At 35.7% G+C, this 22,204-nt stretch overlaps 1 protein-coding gene across 5 annotated transcripts; it reads left to right on the top strand.

Annotated features, from left to right (window-relative positions):
- Nucleotides 1-2,209: 2,209 nt before the first annotated feature.
- Nucleotides 2,210-22,014, top strand: LOC103983084 (uncharacterized). Of its 5 annotated transcripts, none has more exons than XM_009400241.3 (16): nucleotides 2,211-2,507; nucleotides 2,587-2,718; nucleotides 4,261-4,398; nucleotides 7,571-7,621; nucleotides 8,039-8,128; nucleotides 8,206-8,352; nucleotides 8,474-8,584; nucleotides 11,323-12,087; nucleotides 13,941-14,111; nucleotides 18,743-18,899; nucleotides 18,979-19,106; nucleotides 19,956-20,234; nucleotides 20,346-20,480; nucleotides 20,625-20,806; nucleotides 21,207-21,317; nucleotides 21,550-22,014. In XM_009400241.3, exons 1-15 carry the CDS (start codon nucleotides 2,415-2,417, stop codon nucleotides 21,271-21,273), a joined length of 2,646 nt encoding a protein of 881 aa, XP_009398516.2. In that variant the 5' UTR covers nucleotides 2,211-2,414; the 3' UTR covers nucleotides 21,274-21,317; nucleotides 21,550-22,014. The 5 variants fall into 5 exon arrangements, with proteins under 5 accessions (XP_009398518.2, XP_009398516.2, XP_009398515.2 ...); XM_009400240.3 differs by having other exon boundaries at nucleotides 21,671-22,014; XM_009400243.3 differs by having other exon boundaries at nucleotides 2,210-2,507; nucleotides 20,388-20,480; nucleotides 21,207-22,014.
- The last annotated feature ends 190 nt before the right edge of the window (nucleotides 22,015-22,204 follow it).

Consider the following 22,204-nt stretch of genomic DNA (forward strand, 5'->3'; position numbering starts at 1 on the left):
AATCGATACTACGACCAGTTACGGGGCAGGTAGCCGGACGGGTTGGAAAGTATTTGCAGTTCACAATTTCACGAGGTTAGCGGGGGCCACAGCAGCCCCGTCCTCCCGTCTCTCGCGCTGACGTTTCCCGTTCACCGTCTGCTCTCAGAGTGTTACGAGCAAGGATGACTACGAACGACGCCGTGCCGTTTTCTTCCAGTCGATTTCTTGGATCTGCTTGGTGATTCGGGGTGGATGAGATGGACGGATGGATGGGCAAACGCAGGGCTCATTCATAGACTGATAAAGATGGCTGATCGCCGCCAATTATTGAGCCGAAACGCGTAGTTAGGTGTGGCGCAATTGGTTCCTTGGAGTCGCTGTCGCGTTGGATTGGACTGCACAAAGGAACTCAATTATTACACACACCAACTCAAACCACTTAACATGAGATTGCCAAATTCTTGACGTATTCAAATGTCCATGATAGGCTCAAGTAGGAGTGATGAGGGACTTTTGTGGGCCCTCGAACTTCCCAATGAGAAACCGACACATCGTTATCATGTTTTAAAAACGATAGACGATAGCATGTATTGTAGACAAATCATTCTCAATCAAAATAACCATAGAATAATAATAATAATAATTGATTTTCAGTTAATTATAAATTGTGTTTACTTTACATATCATGTTAGCTATCAGAGATTTTTTATAAAAATTTTTTATTAGACATGTCATGTCAAAAGAACCATAATTTCCTCACTAGATTGATAAATACAATGTTTTCACTTGGATCTTATGGAATTTTAGCACCCATAAACACATACTAATTTATTTGAAATTTATCAAATAAATCACAGTGTTAGTCATGCATAATGTGGGATATGAAATACTGATATTTTCTAACCCTTGATTGAAGTGAGACATTTACTATCCGAGAAAATATCTCTTTATTTTGAGTTTTGAATATTTAATAATACTTTCTTTCTTATCATCGACTGAAGTGAGACATTTGGCATTCGAAAAAATTCTCTTTTTTAATTTTAAATATTCAATGATCTTCTTTTTTCGAATGTCATGATACTTAAGAAATAAATTAACTCACATCGATCTAATGTAATCCGATTGATAATTAAATTTGGCCACATTTAATCATTATATGAATTTTTGAGAAAAAAAATAATCTTTCTGCGTTTTCATGGAAAAGTGCCTCTCATTTGCCATTTGATGGAATAGTTGGTGACACCTCTTTCACTCAGTATGTGTAGGAGTTAAAAAATAATTAAAGAGCCATATGAAAATCGAATTGAGTATAATTTCTCTGATACTTGAATTATGATTAATTAAAAAAAAAATAAAATCATGGGTGAACAATGACTGAAGTCACTGATTACCACATCATTCGCTCTTCATGTCAAGTTAAACTATTACATAGCGAACCGCAATAGAAGGGTGAGTTTCTCCCTATCAATAGTGTTATAGTATTTTCAATAATATCAAGAAATATTATATTATAATATTTTTATATTATGTTATAGTATTTTCTTAGTAGCGTAGAAAACACTATAATGTAATATAAAAAGAGTATAAATGGACCAATTTACCCTATGGATCAATCCATATAGGAAAAAAGAAAAAAAAAAGATGATTGGGGGGCATTTGGATATTAAAAAAAGTTAAAAATTTTGAAAATAAAGACTACTTGAGAAAAAGTTGAAAGAGAAGCTTTTGTCCAGCATTCACACTTAATCATTTACTTTATAAAAACTTTAAATATAAGATAAAATGTTAAAGGGGTTGAATGTCTCAATTGATAAAATATATTTATGATTTTTGTACAATAAAATATACTATAAATTTTCATTAATGAATATTTTATTAATCTCAATTGACTCAGTATGTATATATATAGTCATGTATCTATTTAATTTTAAATAGAATTTATTATACAAAGTTTTAACTATGGGATAACATCAGATTCAATTATTAAATTTGAGATCTCCAGTTTAATAGCTTGTTTAGTTTATAATAATTTTTCATTACTAAATCCGTATAAGCAAATCAGCACTTCTATCGTTGTTCTGAAAAATAAATAAATAAATAAATATGCAGCTTAAATCTTCTTGATATTGATTTTTTCGTTAAATAAAATATGAATTATACTAAGCTAATATTCAGATACTTGGAATATTTTACTGTGTAATCCATATGAGCTGGCTGAAGCCTCGTTGGTACATTATGGTGGAGGAAGAAGGCCGCACTCCCGTAAAAGCTTAATGGAGAGTCGGTTTTACCTCACATCGTTGTTAACTGATCATTCGATGTCTGATTTGCTCCCTCCCGGAGCCCTAGAAAGAAGGGGATAAACCCTAATCCTCGGAGCTTCTTGGGATGCGAGAACCCGGCGATTCACTGATCTCTGTCAGAGTGTCACCATGGGGGCGAGTCGGAAGCTGCAGGGCGAGATCGATCGGGTGTTGAAGAAGGTGCAGGAAGGCGTCGATGTCTTCGATAGCATCTGGAACAAGGTATGTTGAATCATCGTCCGTTTCCTTCTTTTCTTTTATTGTTTTTGTGTATTTGATGGTCTCGGGGACGTTTTGGTAGGTTCACGACACCGAGAATGCGAACCAGAAGGAGAAATTCGAGGCGGACTTGAAGAAGGAGATCAAGAAGTTGCAGCGATACCGCGATCAGATCAAGACATGGCTCCAGTCGAACGAGATAAAGGACAAGAAGGTTAGGGTTTCATCCTCCGGGTGGATTTCATTATTGTTGGAAGATCTTTGATCATGCGCACACATGGCGACCTATTTGTTATGTCTTCTTTCCGGATATCGGTTCCTTTGTTCTCGCCCTTCCGGTCCTAGGGATTGTGATGCTGTTGAAAGAATGCATCTTGATTCAGCGATTATTATTGAAATGATTCTACTTCGAAAGAAAAAAAGTTCTTGGAATGAAGGAGATCGCCTTGTTGCATAATTTGGGATATAAATTTGAATGTTCTGTGACAGTTGAATATTACCTTGGTTCGCATCTATTCAGTGTCAAAATAGATGTACCTTCTTATCCCCATTGGACTTTGCAAGTCAGCTTCATAAATTCAAATGGGAACAACTTTAAAATTTAAACAAAATATGCATTGCGTTACTTTGACACTTATGGTTGTTGTGCCTCCTTTTTCACTTGGTAGTGCTAGATCTTTCAGTAAGTTTTTATCATAATGCTTAGCATTGATTAGCTTACTAGATGAGCGGTTTGATAACCCCGCTTTTAAATTTCTTGATGGTTAAGGTGATAATATGGTGAATTACACTTTTGATTTAATCACTCATTTTCTTAACAACTATTTGACTCTCTAGAGAATCTCAATGCTGGTTCTTCTCAGTGTTCGAACATGGTTTTCAATTTTTTTCTGAGCTGGGGTGTCAATGGCCAGTTTTTCCTATGGCCTTTTGAACACTCTGATGCATTTGGGTTTCCATGGTACTGTTCTTTCATTACCTTTCTGTTGCTTGCTTGATCTGGTAATACACAATAAAGTTAGTAATTCAAAAGCTTCTTATTAATATCTTTTATTGAGGCTGGTAGCATCTTTTATACATGCTACAGTGGCATCTATTTATGTCATTATTCTTTGATATACTAATCAGAAATTATATCCTCTATAGTATTTTCATGGTAAAAAACTAGAGAAAGGTCAATTAGAGATGATTTTATTTATAAAGTAAGACATGATAAAAATGAAGAGAAGCTTTTGGCACACTGTGTGATTACGTATCTTTTAGACTGAATAATTTTACGACATGACTGTAAGACAAGCCACGCCATGGGGATCAATAAGTTGGGCAATCAGGAACAACATATTTAATTGCATTCAAACCGGAGGTGACAATGTTGAGTTACATGACAGTTAGCCCATGAAAATGGTGCTTTAGTATTCAGCTACTTCCAAATTATTGACTAAAAGTTATATTAAGTTATTGATTGGATGTGTCATTCAAAGCTTTATTTTTAGACGCTATTAGTTGATAGTCGTTGACAAATTTTATTGTCACATGTTTTGATATTATATGTTTTTTGTACTTGTCATTACACTTCATCCTTGCACGGAATTTTCTACTTTTCCATTCACTTTTCAAGGTTTATTCAACCAGTTTGTTATGTTTAATTCTGAATTTATTATGATTGAGGTATTGCTAATAAAATACTGCTTTCTTATAAATTTGGGGTTTATAGTTATGTGTTTGACAATCAATTTTGTGATATACCTTGACATAGGTTAATGCCTCTTATGAGCAGGCTCTCCTGGATGCTCGCAAGCTCATTGAGCGGGAAATGGAAAGATTCAAGGTTTGTGAGAAGGAGACAAAAACAAAAGCCTTTTCCAAGGAAGGCTTGGGGCAGCAACCCAAGACAGTAAGTTGCATGGTGTCCTTTCACCAACAGTTGACTTTTATCAACAAGTAACCATTTATTTTTTAATCATTATGTCATATGTGCCGTGCCTTTTCTGTTGTGGAGTTTGTTCCGAGGAAGTGCTTATTCATCAGTTGCTAATTTATTTTTAACTTTAGGGTATTTTGAAAAATGAAATGCTCCTTTATTTCTTAGGGCTACTCTGATGCTTATATGATGAGTTCAAGGGAGCATACATTTGAGCATCATGCTCATGTATACTGTTTTCAGGATGTAGTGTATTTTTCTAAATAATGAAACATTCAGTTGTTTGCATTCTCCTATGTTCTTCGTGTGACACGTTCCACAGACTCCAAATTAACATGTATGAAACTGCACTCTTAATCATCTGGAATTTGAGCTTCATTTAATTTTAGCCTTAAAAAACATAGCTACTTTCTAAGGAGCCTTTATTTTTGGGTCCTTGATAGAGCTATGATAATTTGTTCAACTTACAGTTACATGAACACTAATATACCAACTATCTTGTAACTTGTTCTGAAATGCAAAGTTGTTATCTGAGACAAAATCTACTGCTTTTCATTCTCATTAGTTGCGGTCTTTTATCTTTCTTCCTGTCTTTTTCCTTTATCAGCATACAACAATTCATGTTAGTTTTTTCTACAACAATCCGTGTTAGTTTCTTACTATAGGGGACTTAGTGCATATAAGATAATAAATTAGAGTCTCGAAATTGAGATTGAAGATGCCTTTGCGAAGATGAAATTACCAAAGAGATGCCAGTCTGATGGCATGCTGTTGCAGCTGTTTGTTATATGTATTAAAATTATACTAAATAGTAATACTAAATATGAGATGTTTATTTGATGATTACTACAGATAATAATGAGTATGGATAATGAGTATTTATTTGAAAATATGTTTCTGGAAATGTCAATTAATATATATTTACATCTTCTAAATCCTGGCATGATAAAATTACTAAATGTGATATTGATATAATATAAAGTTTAGTTCATTCCATATTGAATTAGGAAAGAAGAAGAAATTATGAAGTTTTTCATGATGCTATTATTCTCTGAGAGTTTAAACTTGCTGCGGGCAAGCTTTTAAGTGATTTTGTCAAATTTCATCACATTGTCAATAGGATTGTCTTAAAAGTCAAATTGTTATTATTTTGATATTGTTGAAACTTGAAAAATACAGATTAATATTATAGTCCATCATCTGAAATCATAACATATTTCTTAGCCGCATGCTTCTACATTATAAAAAATAAAGAAAAGCATACATATATATAATAAATAACATGTGAAGAGCACGATAAAAAGCTAAACATGTTAAAGTTTGGTAGTAGAAAAAAGTTGTCATTAAAAATACTAGATTTTGTCATGAAGGTTTCTTAATGGGATGGATAAAAAGTTATATAGAGAAAAGAGGAGAAATACCATGACTATAGATAAGAATTGGTTTGAGGGTGAGCATTGGCATCACGTTAAGGTTACTTTTTTGCGGGTTGCATGATCAGTGTTCGAGTCACAAAAGTGGTCTTTCTATTTGCTTGTTCTTTGACACCCCCATTGGTGAGAATCTTTGTGCACTGGGCTTGCCCTTTATAGATAAGATCCAATTTACTAGTTAGAGAAAAACTTGAAGAAAGAGAGCAAAAGAGTGAGTGCCTCCAAGAAATAAGGGTAATATCATGCATCAATTGATGCTTCCTTCTTTGTTAATGGACATCAATGTACAAATTAATCCATAATCTCTCTCTTTTTTTTTTTCTCTCTCTCTCTCTCTTTTACAAAGGGTAAGTGGCAAAGGCAGGATTCAAGTCCAGGAATCCATCTCTCTTAGTGTGACATTATTATGATCTCTGTTAAGAGATTGCTGCTAGCATACAAGAAACATTTATATGAAGAAAATAGTATAGAAAGTTCAAAACTATGACCTAGAACAAAATAATCATGATTGAAACATTATAATTAACACGGGATCTGCATATATCGATGCAACTATGCTTTCTTCCTCTACTCTGTATTTGACCTATCAAGAGGACCAGTTTGACAAGAGTGAGTTTAAGAAAAATAACAAAGAGATCAGAAAGGGAACATGGGAGAAGGGGCTGGCTAAAAAGTGGTGGAAGAGGAGATTTGATGTTCATGGGAATCCATATAGAAAGGATCTGCAAATATGTAGTTTTATTTCTCACCACAGTGTTGGGAGGGAGATTTTCTCATGAGGCATGGGAAAATGATTTTGTTACCAATAACAGACATGAATTTAAAGGGTTCCTATATGAGGTTGAGTGAGAAGGATTCCATGTGATATAATTTTAGACATCTAATATTATACCTTGATCCAAACTCTTAAATTATATTTAGAGGAAGTATGCTTGTTGTTCCCCTTGTCTTCCACTTAGCTCTTTCAACCTACCTCTATTTGATCAAATTTTATTTCTTTTAAGAACAACTAGATAAGGAAAGGTATGGACAGGCATAATGATCATTTGCTCATATTTTCTTCTCATGTGCACACTACTACAGCCAGCGCAATAAAAAAAAAATCTGCACAAATACCAGAATATGGAAACTTGATTTGGACCTATGGTAATTAGTAACCTCAAGGTCCTCAACCAATGTTCTAAATCTTGATCATAGCAGTCTGTATGAAGGTCGGACTAAGTGTTTTGGTCAAAACATATAGTTGAATGTTGGTACAATAACATTCATTTTTATTATTTTATTGAATGATACTAGGCAATACAAGTCAGTGTATTGCCTGGCATACGGTATTGTACTGGCCTGGTAGGTTACTGAGAGCTGTATCGGACCAGGATTTAAATCCTGGACCTCAACACCAATCCTCAAAACATATGCTAATTTAGCACTTCAGTTTTGAGCGAGCTGTATCGGCCTGTAAAAGTATTTTACTGTACATGTCTGCTTTTACTGCATATTGTCAAGGAAGCTGAGTTGCTCTAATACTCTGTTGGTCAAATTAGTTGGAGTTATTTCTTTGTTGTTTTTAATTCTATATATGAAATGTTGTTGGAAATAGTTTATGTGTTCTGACTATGTTGATCTGTATTCATTGTTGCCCTTAAAGAACTTGAAATTCGTTTTGCATGTTTGCAACCTTGCTTTTCTGATATTGTCTTTTGGAGTGCTGCCAGGACCCAAAAGAGAAGGCCAAGTCAGAAACAAGGGACTGGTTGAACAATGTGGTAAGTGAGCATATAAGTATGCTATGTGCATCTTCCATCAGCTATTGCTTCAAATTTATAGCTTCTTTGCCTCTACTAATTTGGTCATGGGTGGAGGGATTTCTTTTTTCTTTTTTTGTTTGGGGAAGAAAAAAAGGGGGTAGAGCAGTACGGTGTGTTAATACTCTACTATCGTGGATGAAACTCCTCGCTTCTATTAGTGTCATTTTAAAGAGACATATTATATTGAACAAGAGGTGTATCTCAGTTCCAATTTGGAAGCTTTGCCCCACGAATATTATCATCTTCATCCTTCTATTGGTTCATGAAACTTGACAAATTTTCTTGCTGTAGCTAATCTAACTCTTGTTTATTCTGTATCTTGAGTTTTTCTTCACTCAAGTACATTAGTTAAGTGATTGTGTGAAATTATTTTAGGTTGGGGATTTGGAAAGTCAGATTGACAATTTTGAAGCTGAAGTTGAAGGCCTTTCTGTTAAGAAAGGGAAAACAAGGCCACCACGATTGGTATTTAATAGAATAACTTTTCTTGCACAATTAACTGTAGCACATTGTTTGCTTTGATACTGAATATCTTGCTTCAGACACATTTGGAGGCATCTATTGCAAGGCACAAAGCTCACATTATGAAATTGGAGTTGATTTTGAGATTGTTGGATAATGATGAGTTGAGTCCTGATCAGGTTAATGATGTCAAAGATTTTCTAGAAGATTATGTCGAAAGGAATCAGGTACATCTTTGTCAAATCTGTCTGGAGTTCTTTTTCCATTATTGTTTCTGACATTTATATAATCAATTCTTCTGGATATGTTTGGCTGGTTTGTATTCATTCATTCTCAATTTCTGTGAAGGAGGATTTTGATGAATTTGGTGATGTTGATGAGCTTTACAGCTCTCTACCACTGGATAAGGTAGAAGCCCTCGAAGATCTTGTTTCACTTGGTCCTTCCAGTCTTGCTAAGGTAACGTGTCTTCGTCAAGTATCTTTTGTTTAGTGTGATATGCTTTTTGAAGGCGAATGTGTTTACCACTTAAAATTGGTGTCAAATGAACATTTTAGAAGTTTTTAAAGTGTTTATTCTGCATTTAGTCGTAGAACATGTTATTCATAAGCTATCTTCTTATTATACCATATTTTCTTTTTTTAGACACAAGAAGAGCTGCAACTCAGAATTTTTTTTCCATGATCGTGCCTGTTAGTAGTTGTAACTTTTTGGAAGGTTTTGTTCCTTTTTTATGGTTGTATTGTTGATTTTTTATACTATTTTATTTAATTCTTGCACTGTGCTATATCATAGGTGGCCCATGACATATCTGAATACTCAAAATTGGAAATGGAATTCATAATGTTGAACTAAGGAATTGAATACTAGTAATATTTCTAAAGTGGAATCTTGTCAGATGATTCAGATCAGTACAGTATGCTATAATTTGGCAAACTTCTGTTGGTATTTATCAATTTGTTTGCAGACCGCTACAATTGGTATGGATTGATTCTTAAATCAATGTGCTCAATGTCAACAATAATAACAACAGTAATAAATTTCCATTTTTTTCAGCTACATTGATCATTTCTGCAATATCATTGGCCAAACTAAGATCATCAAATCTATTTTTATCATTCATATCAAAATGTTTTTAGATTTTCTCTACCTCTACCCACATGGTTAATCCTTATCTACCAATCTTAATGGTTAAGCTTCTAATTGTTAATTATTTGTATACATCTAAATTATTAAAGACTAATAAAATCCACATTGGACATTCCTATTATAGAATCTGTTCAATAGAGGTTAAAAACAATTATAAGCCTATACATGAAGAAATATTAAAAACTTCGACTTTCAGGTCTTCTATCCCTGCTGCTTTTGATCCAGTTAAGTAGCTAATGACTTGACAAGACAAACATGCTTTACTTATTGTAGTGACACAAGTCATTCTGTGTTCACCTAGTTACTTTGTAACAACTGACAACTATATATATCACAACCCATAACATTTCATTTTTTAACATAATCATGGTCGTATGTCACTATGTCTAGCCATCGGGTGTATTGCACATCCTTGGCAATGTCTTAGGCCTATGCTTGTCATCTTGAGGCCCATGCTATATATACTATGCTGACCTGTATGTAGTGGCACATAAAAAGGCAATCCAAGCATGGTTGCTACTGAGATGACCTTTCCCAACATCTTCTGTCCTGATCCTTTCAAGAAATTCATATCTACTATTTATTACATGCACAGTTACATATGTCTTTTAGGCGCATGGATTAGATTGCCATACAGTGCCAGGAAGTTATCGATGTGACTTGAAGTGCATATTGCATCCATGCCACACCACCATGTAAAATGTGTAAAGCTCTCATGAGACTGTATGGTAATCGTGGTATACTGTCATATTTATCATAAACATAACGTCCCGGTGACTTACCAACACTGACATGATAAATGATACTAAATGCGAATGAACACATTTGTTGCACTTGTTTTAGTTTCAAACTTAAGTTGAGTATACATTGTGAGAACTCATATTTATACTTTGGGAATTCATTGACACATTTCTCTTATTTTATGTTCAACCTAAACAAGGCATTGCATATGCAGGCTCTCATTATTTGCCTATTGATGTCTCTATGTTGTGATCTAATTGTATGTTGTTGATATTCACTGAAAATTTGCCATTGGAATTCATTTTAATTCTTACAAATGTCTATGAAGGAATTGAGCGTATGTAATTGAGTGTATGGAATTGTGAGTATTATTTCATTAAAAGCCATGTTTCTACTTATCACCTCAAGCTGTTCTTTATCTTCCTGGATATTTACTTCATATCTAACTGTTTAGTTTTATAAAATTCTCTTTAATTTTCAGTACTTCCCTTTACTTTTATATTCTCTGTAATTAGTGGTGATTGTAATACCAGACTTCCCTGAAAGAATCACTAAGTTTTTAAACTTATTTTGTATCTTGGTTGACAGGGTGTTGCTTCTGTTTTGACTACTAGTGCACTTTTAGGCTTGAAGAATTCTGTAGCGAGTTTGCCAACACAGTTATCTGTATGTCTTATTTAATGAGCAATAGAGTACACAACGTGAAAAAAATGTTAATCATAGGTATTAGTCAAATTTATTTGTTTTCTTAGTAATGCTAATCAGTAATTGATCAAGTCCAATATATATTAGAAGGTTCATGCTTGTAACAATTCCAACAGCATACCGTCACCCTTTTACTTGTTCTTTAGATGGACCAATTTTGCACAGGAGACATTTTTTAACAGACAGTTACTTGCAGCTGATGCTTAACTACCAATGTAGTAGGTATACCTACCTGAATTACAATTCTGAAGTATGGTTTTTGTTGTTGCACCTGTTCTGACAGAGCATTATTATGATATTGTAATTTTTGTTGTGGGTCATTGAGTGGGTTGATATTTGAATAAAAAGTTCTTAGCATTTAACATATTTAAAACATATTTGGTAGTAGAAGTCTCGTGCAGTGGGCCACCCTTTTTTAAAGAATTATTTGTAATATATCCACTTTTTTCTGGCCTATAATATCTGTGAGAATTGTTCCTAATGGTTAATTTTTGAATTTTCTTTCTTTTCGGTCCATATTATTTACAAACATGCTTTGGTCTGAAAAATGCATAATTTTTCTTTTGTGGTTCTGCATAATGGATCTTCTATGTTATCAACAGACTCCTCTGTCATCGAATGAGTTGCAAAACACATGTCAGGACATAGGTGATGATGTAGCTTCTCAGGAAAGTAATTCTGATGTTGCACCAAAAACACCACCATCAAAGAGTGGAGCTATGGGTTCTTTGGCATCAGCAGCTCCTCCTGGTATTAGTTCTGGGTTAACGTTGGGGACTATTTCAGCTGCAACTATGCCTGTACGTCCATCAGTTGCTGGACCAACAGTTGCAGCTATACTTTCTGGGCCATCAAGCGTACGAAGTGTTACAGAGAACTCATCTGCTTCTGTTTCATCATCTCTTCTTAATTCATCCATCTCGGTGAAGGAGGATGATAATATGACCTTCCCGGTGCGTAGATCATCACCGGTCATCCCTGAAATTGGAATAGGGAAAGGTATAAGCCGAGGGATCTCTAATCAAACATCAATTAGTGCCTCCATGACTTTCAGTTCAGCCGGTGGAATCTCTGGAAATGTTCCTCTTGGTTCTGTTCCTGCAATGTCTGATTTGTCCAAGCGAAACATATTAAATGCTGATGAGAGAATTGGGAGCAGTGGGTTCGCGCAGCCCTTGACTTCTCCGCTAAATAACAGAATCCTATTGCAATCATTGCCAAAAACCAATGATGTAGCTGGTTCAAATGAATCTGATAATGTTGGTGAGGCTTCTGTTGCCGCAGGAAGAGTCTTTTCACCTTCGGTGGTTGCTGGGATTCAATGGAGACCTCAGAGTTCAGCCTCTTTTCAGAATGCAAATGAAACTGTATGTTGTTTGGATAACATTATACAAGTTACTTAACGATTGATTTGATCTTATATATTTTCATTAAATTAATGGTTTTCATGTTTCTCACCATACTACATCTAATATTGAACGAATGCTTGTGCTAATCGTCCATCCTAAAGTTTCTGGGTTCACATCTTTGATCTTTTTCAAATTTGAATGTGATTGTGGTTTCTCATTTAATTACTGTAAAGATCTCTTCGTCATGGTATCTTATTCTATTCCATTAGAACTAGTAAATTTGTCAGCTTAGGTTTGTGTGTGTATGGACTTGTGATCTTTAATGCTTATCTGGCTGCTAATTATTTAGTTTTGATAAAAAAGGCGCATATTGTCACTTGTCAGTCTATATTGTGGACTTTCTAGTTTCTAGATACATTTACATAATTTTCTGTTCTGCAATGCTTGTCAGTGGCAATTTTAAACTTCATGACGTTTCATTATACTAGCTCAATTTTCTTTGAAATAAACTTTAGCTGAATTATAGAATCTTACTTCCCCTCCTTTAGTTAGTTTCTTGTCAGTCTATATTGTGGACTTCCTCGATACATTTACATAATTTTCTGTTCTGCAATGCTTGTCAGTGGCAATTTTAAACTTTGTGATGTTTCATTATGCTAACTCAATTTTCTTTGAAAGAAACTTTAGCTGAATTATAGAATCTTGCTTCCCGTCCTTTAGTTAGTTTCTGAATCAAGTTCACTGATCATATTTTATGAGTATCATTTTTGTAGCAGTTCTTATTGTACCAATTGATCACTATAATTGCTAGTTATTAAAACATGTTTTTAATTCCTTTTGTCAGAATTTCTTCAACTGATTCTACTCAGAACCCCAATTGAGAGGGCCTTTTGTGTTGGGCTTTTAAACTTTTCTTTAATTGCTACCACCTACCTATTATTCGGATATGTGTTGGACCCTATTTGTTATGATTTTATTTTTCTGTGCTAGAAAATGAGTTCCATTCTGGTTGTTTGTTGGTTTCGATTCTGAGTTGTTAGTTACATAGATTTGGTTCGAACTTTTAGCTTCTTAGGTAAGTTGGAGTGAAATAGTATCAACTGCTTAACGAATAATTTAGTCAACGCAAATATATGTTATCGAACAGGAAAAAATTCTGCTTGTAGCATTTGAGTGGATAGATCCAGAATAGCCTCAACTTGTGTGTTGAATGCTTTCGTCAATTCAAAGGTACCTTGTTGAAATTTTTTTTTTTTGGGTCACTATTTTCTGTTTCTATATAATTTTTGCCTGCATCTTTTTGCAAAACTGTCTCTGTGAAGCATTTTCTGCATTTGTCTTGAACTCTCCCTTTGTCTTGTTTGATAATCCATTTACCTGCCTTTAGATATTGGAAAATTTTCGATTGGATTCAGCCCTTTAACTAGTCCCCCTATCCACTAGAAAAGGCTTGGATGGTGATGATTATGATTTGCCACTTGGTTGGTAGATTAATCTGATAGTTTTGTCTTTTCCACACAAGTTGGTCTAGACAGGCCACAAATTATGTCAACTTAATTTTGCTCTTCTTTTGAGACTAGTTTTAGTTTTTCTTACGGACAGCATTTGAGCCTGAACTTTTAAATAAGTTAATCTTTAAAATTAGGTTCTATTAATTAGAATAAGTCTGATGTTTTGAGCTCTACTGTTGACTACTTTTAGCATGTTCAATTTTTTACTCATGTCTTGTTCCTGTTATCTCTCCTTAGCAATGAAGGGCATCTTTAGTCTATTTTGTGTGGCCCATATAACTCCATAGTGTCGAATACTCTGGGTTGTAATATATTGCCTGTGGCCCTGAGGTTCCAGTTTGATGTGGTTTTCTTGTCCAGAGCCAATTTGGTGGACGGCCTGAGATCACTCCTGACCAGAGGGAGAAATTTTTGCAGCGTCTCCAACAAGTGCAGCAACAAGGCCATAGTAATCTTCTTGGTGTGCCACTTCTTTCTGGTGCTAATCACAAGCAGTATACCACACAACAACAGAATTCACTTTTTCAACAGGTTCTTTCCTTTTGACTTTAAAAACTTAATTTCTGTTTTTATTCCCTGTTTTACCTCTAAGAAGGTCTTTGGTTCTACTATATAGAATCTTTGCCCACACAGTTATTGTCATTACATGCTTAATTTTACTAATAAAATATTAATCTAAACTACCATGTAACATACAAATATATTTTTTCTTTTGATATTTCTCAACTAACACCATCAATTCCAATCCTAATCCCGGATAATAAAGGTGGACTGACAATCAGTGTAAAACTATGTTAGATCTCATGAACAAGCCAAACCCAAATAGTTGGAACTTACAGCCTTGTTGTTGTTGTAGTATATTCCTCAAATAAAATATGCAACCACTGCTGTGGTGCTTTTGTGTGTCTTCAATGTTAAATTGTTGTTCATAAGCTGTAATTAGATGATGATTACCCTTTCTAAGAAACCAAACTTGTGTCTTGTGCAAAATATTGAGACCAACCTAGTCTATTAGAAGGCCTTAGAGCCTTTTTGTTGGTGAACAAATTTTGAATTACTATAAAGAAACATCATACCTGGTGTAGAGGGAGCTTCTCCAAAATCATAGGATATTCGAAAGTAGGGTGAGTTTGACTTCAGGCCTTGGTCACCATCAGATGTGTCAAAGTTATGAGCTATTTGAAGAAACATAGTTAATCTGCAATACCTTTATAAGTTCAGTGATGTTGGGTTTCTTTTGATATGTTGTTGAACATGATAGGTACTCAGTAATTATTGCAAATTTTGCATTTGAAGGTAGAAGGTAATGCTTTATGTTTTTGGTCCAATGGAGTCTGTACCTTTAGGACTCTGGAGAAATCCCATGTCCGCCTGTATGCACAGGTAATATGAAATAATTTTGCCATAATTTGGTCGACTTGGAAATAGTTGAATTGATGCTAACTGCTAAGTGAAGTCCACTTTCAATTTTAAGAGATTCAGTAAATAATTGATGGATGATCTGTAAATCTCATCTAATGTGAAACTGGAAACCAGCACGGAAAGAGCCTCAAGCACAAAATCTGGCATGTACTGGATTGCACCATCTGCAAGGACTTGAATCAGATTATTCCCTTTATCAAATAGGCAATACGACAACTAAGCTAAACAAAGCTATCATTTAATGCAATGAAGAAATGATACAATTCAACTTATGTTTATAATTAACTAATAACTTGTGGGAGAAAATGTTTCCTTTCCTGGAAATTCCATAATTTCACATAATCTCACTGAAAGATATTTTCTCTCAAGATGCTAGCCTTAATAGATAGATCATAGCTACGTACATTCACTAACCTGTAATCTATTGATGGTAGGATTTTTGAGTCCTATCTTTTTGGGCATCGATACGATTCAAAGTAGGAGAATAAAACTCACTGAAAGAGCAAATAAAAATAATAGCAAAAGTTATAAAAAAATCATTGGAAATAGTTGTCCTATTCTACTCCCACTAGGAGCGAGTGATGAGGCTTGCTCAGCCCTCTCCTTTCCTAACTTGACTACAAATGGGTTGCAAAGGGCCTTCTTATTTCTATTCCAAGTAGAAATGTCCTGGTGTTCCCTTTTTGAGCTGGAGAAGTCCTAGAAATATGTAATCTTCAAGTTAGATTTGGTTTTCTGGAAGCTGGATTGGGGTTGAATTATTCGCGATGTTCACTTAGATAAAACTCGGCTGCTGGATTGGGCTGCCATGGGTGTACAAAGCGTGTCTGAGCTCCCATAGGTGGATCTTAGTTGAGTACACATAGAATGAGGCTGTCTTAACCTGTGTAGAGGTTATACTGCCTTCTATTGTGTCTTCTCCAATAATGCCTGGAAGAGAGAATTTTGTCAGGAGCCAACCGTAAGAGGTCCTGGTCTGATTTGGATTAAGTGGGACTGAGTTGCATCACAGCATATTAGTATGTTAGCAGGCCTTAAGAAGCTTTTTCGCCCCACCCCCCGCCCCCCCGTTTTATGTGAACTGATACTCTACATTTGCAGATCACTGCTTGTGTTTTATGTTTGTCCTCATGAAAAAATTATATATTTTAAATTAATGCTTGTCCTTTTCAGAATTTATCTCCCAAATCTTTGACTGGAAAATTAACCAAAGGGTTGACAAACCATGTGGATCAGTACATACCATTCGGCACCTACCAGTCCGCACAAGGATCAGAACACGACCACTGGGTTTCGGGCCATCTGCTTGCAAAACAGACCTTATTTCCCAGTAACACTGTGAACTGGGTATTAAACCAACCCAGGGTGAATTTAACTCAAAGAGATCTGTTAGGGTTTCTTTTGAGTCAATACAGAGGGTTGAACAGCGCCTTCTCCCATTCCTCTTCCCCTCTCACTCTCGTTCCTTCTTCCCTCCATCGAATCTTACACCAAATTATCCCAAATCCCACTCAAACCTCTCTCAAATTCAAGCAACAGTTGAAGGGGAGGCCCAATTTCCCAAGGAGAAAGTTGAAATTGAAAATCTGGCTAGATTTTTGTCTAAGTTGGGTAAATCCAAATGTACTTTGTTGACTTAATTACCTTATTTTATGTGCAATTAGATCACGATTAGTGTTGTTCGATCCTTGCATCTTCCATTAAGACTTAATATGGGGCGTGACCCACAAAAACAAATCCTTGAACTATATGGATCTAGTTTAGATTTGCAAGGATCATGGCTTGATCCTAGCAGATATTGACTAGAGCTGCATGGATATATGCTAGATCCATGCATATTTCTGCATGGTTCTAAGCTAGATCTTTATGGATCTAGGCTTCATCTTTGTCAAAATATGTTGGATCCACATGAGTTTTGTTTGTATTTATCATGAAAAAGATGGAAAATAACCCAAAAATAAATTTTTTTTGGGTTTCAGCCGATTGAAACGAATCGAAATGTATGTCGTGGCATGTGCCAGCATAACATGTTAGTGTATTGGCACCTACAGGACCCATACCTGTATGGCCATCGATCAGCATAGGTCCAATATCCAAAATTAAAAATGGTAGTGTAAACATTGGTGTTTTTTTGAATGCAGTCTCCATCCTTGTTTACGCAAAGATGCTTGATCTTCACCTCAGGTGTGTCCTTTGATTTGCCTTCAAAGTTGGGAAGCATGAACACGTCAACTTGGTGGGTGTATTCATGTTAGACACAGATACGTCGTTGACACAATTGGACACGTGTCTTTTTGTTTTATTTTATTTTCTGGGACACAACATATCCGTCTCGGACACTTATCCCGTGCCCTTTGGCCTTCCTCTCGTGATGCTTGCGTGTAACGATTAGTCATGTGGCCTTCACGTGAGGGTGAGGAAGCGTGAAATCGAGGGAAATCAAGCTAACTTGTGTCTGCCATCCAATGGAAGGTTGAAGCCATTGTCGCGCACACGATGACCCGTCGGCGACTCACACCCTCGACGACCTACGAATGCACCTCTGTCAGCAATTCGTTGATGACCTTACCATCACCCATCGCATGACCCGTCATCGGCGGCCTCGCTCGTGGGTTTCCCTCAGCGTCCTTCTTGTTGATCCATCGACTATGACTGGCAACAAAGCTCGTGTGTTTCCCTTGGCGTCTCTCTTGTCAATCCGTCGCCACCTGTGGTCCATCGCCTTTCATCTACGACTTCGACGCCTCGCTCGTGTGTAAACAGCAAACCTACGACCTCCGTCGCCTTTCACTCGTGGCCTCGGCGACTCTCTCGTGTTCAAACAACAAACCCGCAACTCCGCTGCAGAAAGCCTTCTTTCTGTTTCTTTTTAGTATTTTTTTTAGGAATTGATCACCTTTTATATTCCCTAAATTATAATGTTACATAACGATATTGATGATAAATTTTGTTACTGCCTCTTATTACTATATAACAAAAGCAAAGTAAGTTATGTGGATATATGTTAGGAATTTATTAAAAAAATACCAAGCATACTATAAAATTCAAATAAGTACTATAAAACTCATATTAATCAAATTATATATATGTGTGTATATACACACACACACACACGTTTCCTCTCTGTGTTCGTATCCTTGTGTTGCTTCCTAGCTTCAAAGTGATATGTAGTTTTTATGAGGCTTATGACATGTAATAGATATTAACATATTCTTATATGTTTTTGTTTCTTCTCTTCTCGGTCATATATTCAGATGCATGCATATGTGCATAGGGTGATTTACTAGTCAAACACCATCTGCTTCTCATCAGTGTTTTAGCAATTAGCAATCATCTAAAATGTGTATGCCTTTGTCACCTAGTTATTTGTTACATTTGTGGCTGTTTGATCATGTTTTATGTGGAAAGTACAGATTGCAAATGTGTGTTTGTGCATTGTCAATGCTTCTGTTGCAATTGATGATGTAGCGATCTTGTTCTAAATCTTCCCTTGTATATTCTGCTAATAATTGGCTGTACCAAGAGCACCCTCGATGCAATCACTGTTTCCTTTGGTATAGAATAATTGAAGAATATACTGACATGAAAAGTCTTCTGTTATGTAAAAGCAACATGTATATCCTAGCCATATTAACCTTCAGGATATTCAGTAATTATGACAAGAGAGGCTTCTGTTGTGATGCTTGATCATGTTCTTTTTGCAAGTTCACTAATATTTTGTGACCTTTACATGTATGCAGTTTAGTTCTCAAGGCACTTCTGTTTCACCTCATGTTGGCCTGCTTGGAGTTCAGGGAGCAGGTCTTGTTTCTGTTAGTTCAGCCTCACAACAACAGCCAACTCCAATTCAACAATCCTCCCAACATCCCTTGGTATCGACGGGAACAAAAGATGGAGGTACCCAGTTTTTTTGTTTTTTCAGATTTTCTGTTTCAGGGAATCTTTCTTCTCATCATTTTTCTATATCATAAAGCAGATGCTGGGCATGCCAGCATAGAAGAGCAGCAGCAGCATAACGAGTCTGAAGATCTGATTGTAGACCCTGCCTCAAGTCCCAGTGTGAGCAAGATGATAACTGATGATGATGTGAAGACATCATATGCGGTAGGCATTTATAAGCACCATTCTTAAATACCCCCAGCTAAGCACTTCAATTTTCGATTGATCACATCTCTTTTAATTTTTTATGCTAATACAATGCATTTTTACACTTATGAGGTAAGACATGCTTCTGAATTATTTAGCATATGTTATATTATATATAATGAGCAGGATCATGTGAGCGCCTCAACCCTGGTTCAGGTGCGCCCGCCCAGACCCAGATGAGGCACTTGGGCCTTACCTAGCCTGGAGTGCCTTGAACAAATCCTCTTTTCACTCCTAAAAGTTATATTTCATTTCTTCTTAATTGTGCACTTCTTTTTTCACTCTATAAGACTGCAAGCACAACCCTCTTTCCCTTCATCTATCTCTTTTGCCTTTCCTCATCTCGACCCTCTTCCCGGACCTTTTCCCACCTAAAATCTCTTCCATATTCAAGAGTTTGTGGAAGTCAAAATTCTCAAAGAGAACTTTCAATCGAAGATCTTATTTCGACCCAATGACTTATTTCTTCAAATTAGGTAAATCTGAACCCTATTACTTAGCTTAATAACTTAATTTAGGGGCAGTTTTTATCATGTTCCTGACTTAATTAATTGTTCTCCGTTACAAGTAATCTTATGCAGATTATGATAAAAACTGTAAATGTTTCAAGTAAAATTCTATGCAACATGTGTTCTAAGTAAAACATTAATTTTACAAGTTATGTCTGATGCTTCTGTAGGTGATTTTCTATTTTTCTTTAATTGAATATTTTCTTTTAACAAAACTCAGATAAATAATAATGGTCAAACATTGATTGATTAGAATTTCTATTTTTTGTATCTCAAATGTAGTTTGGTTGGTTTACAGGATGCAAATTCTATCTCAGTTGCAGAGGGTAATCAGTTAACTAGAGATACTGATCTTTCACCTGGTCAACCACTGCAATCTAGTCAATCTTCAGCAAGCCTGGGTGTCATCGGTAGGAGAAGTGGGTTAGACCTTGGTGCCATTGGTGACAACATTAGTGGCTTAGCTGGGAATTCCGGTGGTGTGCACGATCAGATCTATAACCTGCAGATGCTTGAAGCTGCATACTACAAACTTCCGCAGCCCAGGGACTCGGAACGTGCAAAGAACTATGTACCAGTAGGAATTTATTTCCTGTGTCGTACTTTGAGCGCTGTGTTAATTCTTCCCCTGAATTCTGCCAGACGTTTCAGTTTCATCTAATATATACATTCTGTTTAATTTTTTCAGAGGCATCCTGCAGTGACTCCTGCTAGTTTTCCTCAAATGCAGGCACCAATAGTTGATAATCCTGCCTTTTGGGAACGACTAAGCCTTGATCCATTGGGCACCGATGCTTTGTTTTTTGCATTTTATCATCAACAGGTGTTGAGTCATTTCTTGTGGCCTTTTGGTTCCTTTTCTTCTCTGTTTGAACTGCTAGAATATGTATTTAACTAGATATTAAATAAATATGTTGCATCAGCTGCTGGATATTTTGTACAACTGATGTTTCATTTTTCACTGCAGAACACTTATCAGCAGTATTTAGCTGCCAGAGAATTGAAAAGGCAGTCATGGAGATTTCACAAGAAATTTAATACATGGTTTCAACGGCATGAGGAACCAAAAGTTACTAATGACAACTTTGAGAGAGGAAATTATATATACTTTGATTTTCATATTGCAAATGATGGTTCTCAGCATGGATGGTATGTTGGACTGCATTTAGTTCTCCAAGAGTCTTCATTTTTCGTTGTAAAGATTATTGTACTTGTATTTGTGTTTCTTCAAGTCTTATCACCTCCTTTTCGAAATTTATGACTAGTGTAAACTCATGACCTGGAAATCACTATTCACTACTACTATACATTACCAGTAGTAGATCAAAGATTTAGTTTCTTTTCCAATCTGAAAAAAGGCAACTGAATCATGTGTATGTGCCATATATTTACTGTTTGGTACACATTTGCTGATTTTTCTCTCATTAATAGAATTTGCAAATATTTGAGCTTTGTTATGAGATTTATTTTGCTGGCTTTCTGCTTTATAATCATCTCTCTGCCATTGTTTTTCTTTCTGCTGATTCGTTGAAACCTTGCTTGGTTGCAGGTGCCAGAGGATTAAAACTGACTTCACCTTCGAATATGATTTCCTTGAAGATGAACTTGTGGTGTAGCCTTTCTGAATCACATGTGATCCATCAACTAATTTCAAGTTTTGGTATGTTGCGATCCGTTCTTGTTATATGTTTATAAAAAGATCATATTTGTGAACTAAACGTGGTGACTAAGCCTGATGTTCGGAACCAGCTTTGCTTCTTCTCAATCTATTATACAATTTCACCTACAAATTCCACTAGATTCACATGATCTATATGTTTCTTGCACCATTCAGTAACCTCTAGTGATATTGTCACATTCATCTGTGATGTGATAATGCATTAAACTGGCAGACCAAGGCATAGGCGTGTTGCAGCCTTGCAGGGAGAGGACACTACTGGAGGTTGACTCTTGTGTTGCCATGTTGCATAATGTTATACGATACTCTTTTTTTTTCTTTTTTTTTTCCTGCAGGAATTTGGTGATTAAGTTCATGTGGCGCAGTGTAGAATTGCTGATTTGAACTTTTCCCCCTGGAGGAACTTCGATCAGGCAGTTACTGGGTGCAATATTCAATCTAATCATTGGAGGTAACCAAAACAAGAAAGGATTTTGTGGCATAGGATTCCTGATAGATGCTTTAGAACTAGCAACTTATTGTTGCATCTGTATACAAATCGATACATGTAGCTTTTCGAGGTTTCCATGGATTATACAGCTTCACTTGGTTGACACTACCTATTTTGCTTCAAAATGTGTAGGGATTTTAAGATCACATCCTATTTTGTTATTGTTTTAAGCTTTTGTTTCTCACTGTACAGCTGGCTAGCAGGCCTGCTTTGGATGCCTGTTATAATGTTTTGGGGCCAATCCTATTACAATATAGTATGAAGAAATGGTGGTCAACTCTTATCTCAAATGTGAACTTGTGAATGTCTGTCTTTTTTTTTTTTTAATTATTATTTTATTATAATAGTTTAATATATTTTTAGAAAAATATAGTATTTT

This window comes from Musa acuminata, chromosome BXJ2-4 (assembly GCF_036884655.1).
Source record: "Musa acuminata AAA Group cultivar baxijiao chromosome BXJ2-4, Cavendish_Baxijiao_AAA, whole genome shotgun sequence".
Taxonomy (NCBI): domain Eukaryota; kingdom Viridiplantae; phylum Streptophyta; class Magnoliopsida; order Zingiberales; family Musaceae; genus Musa; species Musa acuminata.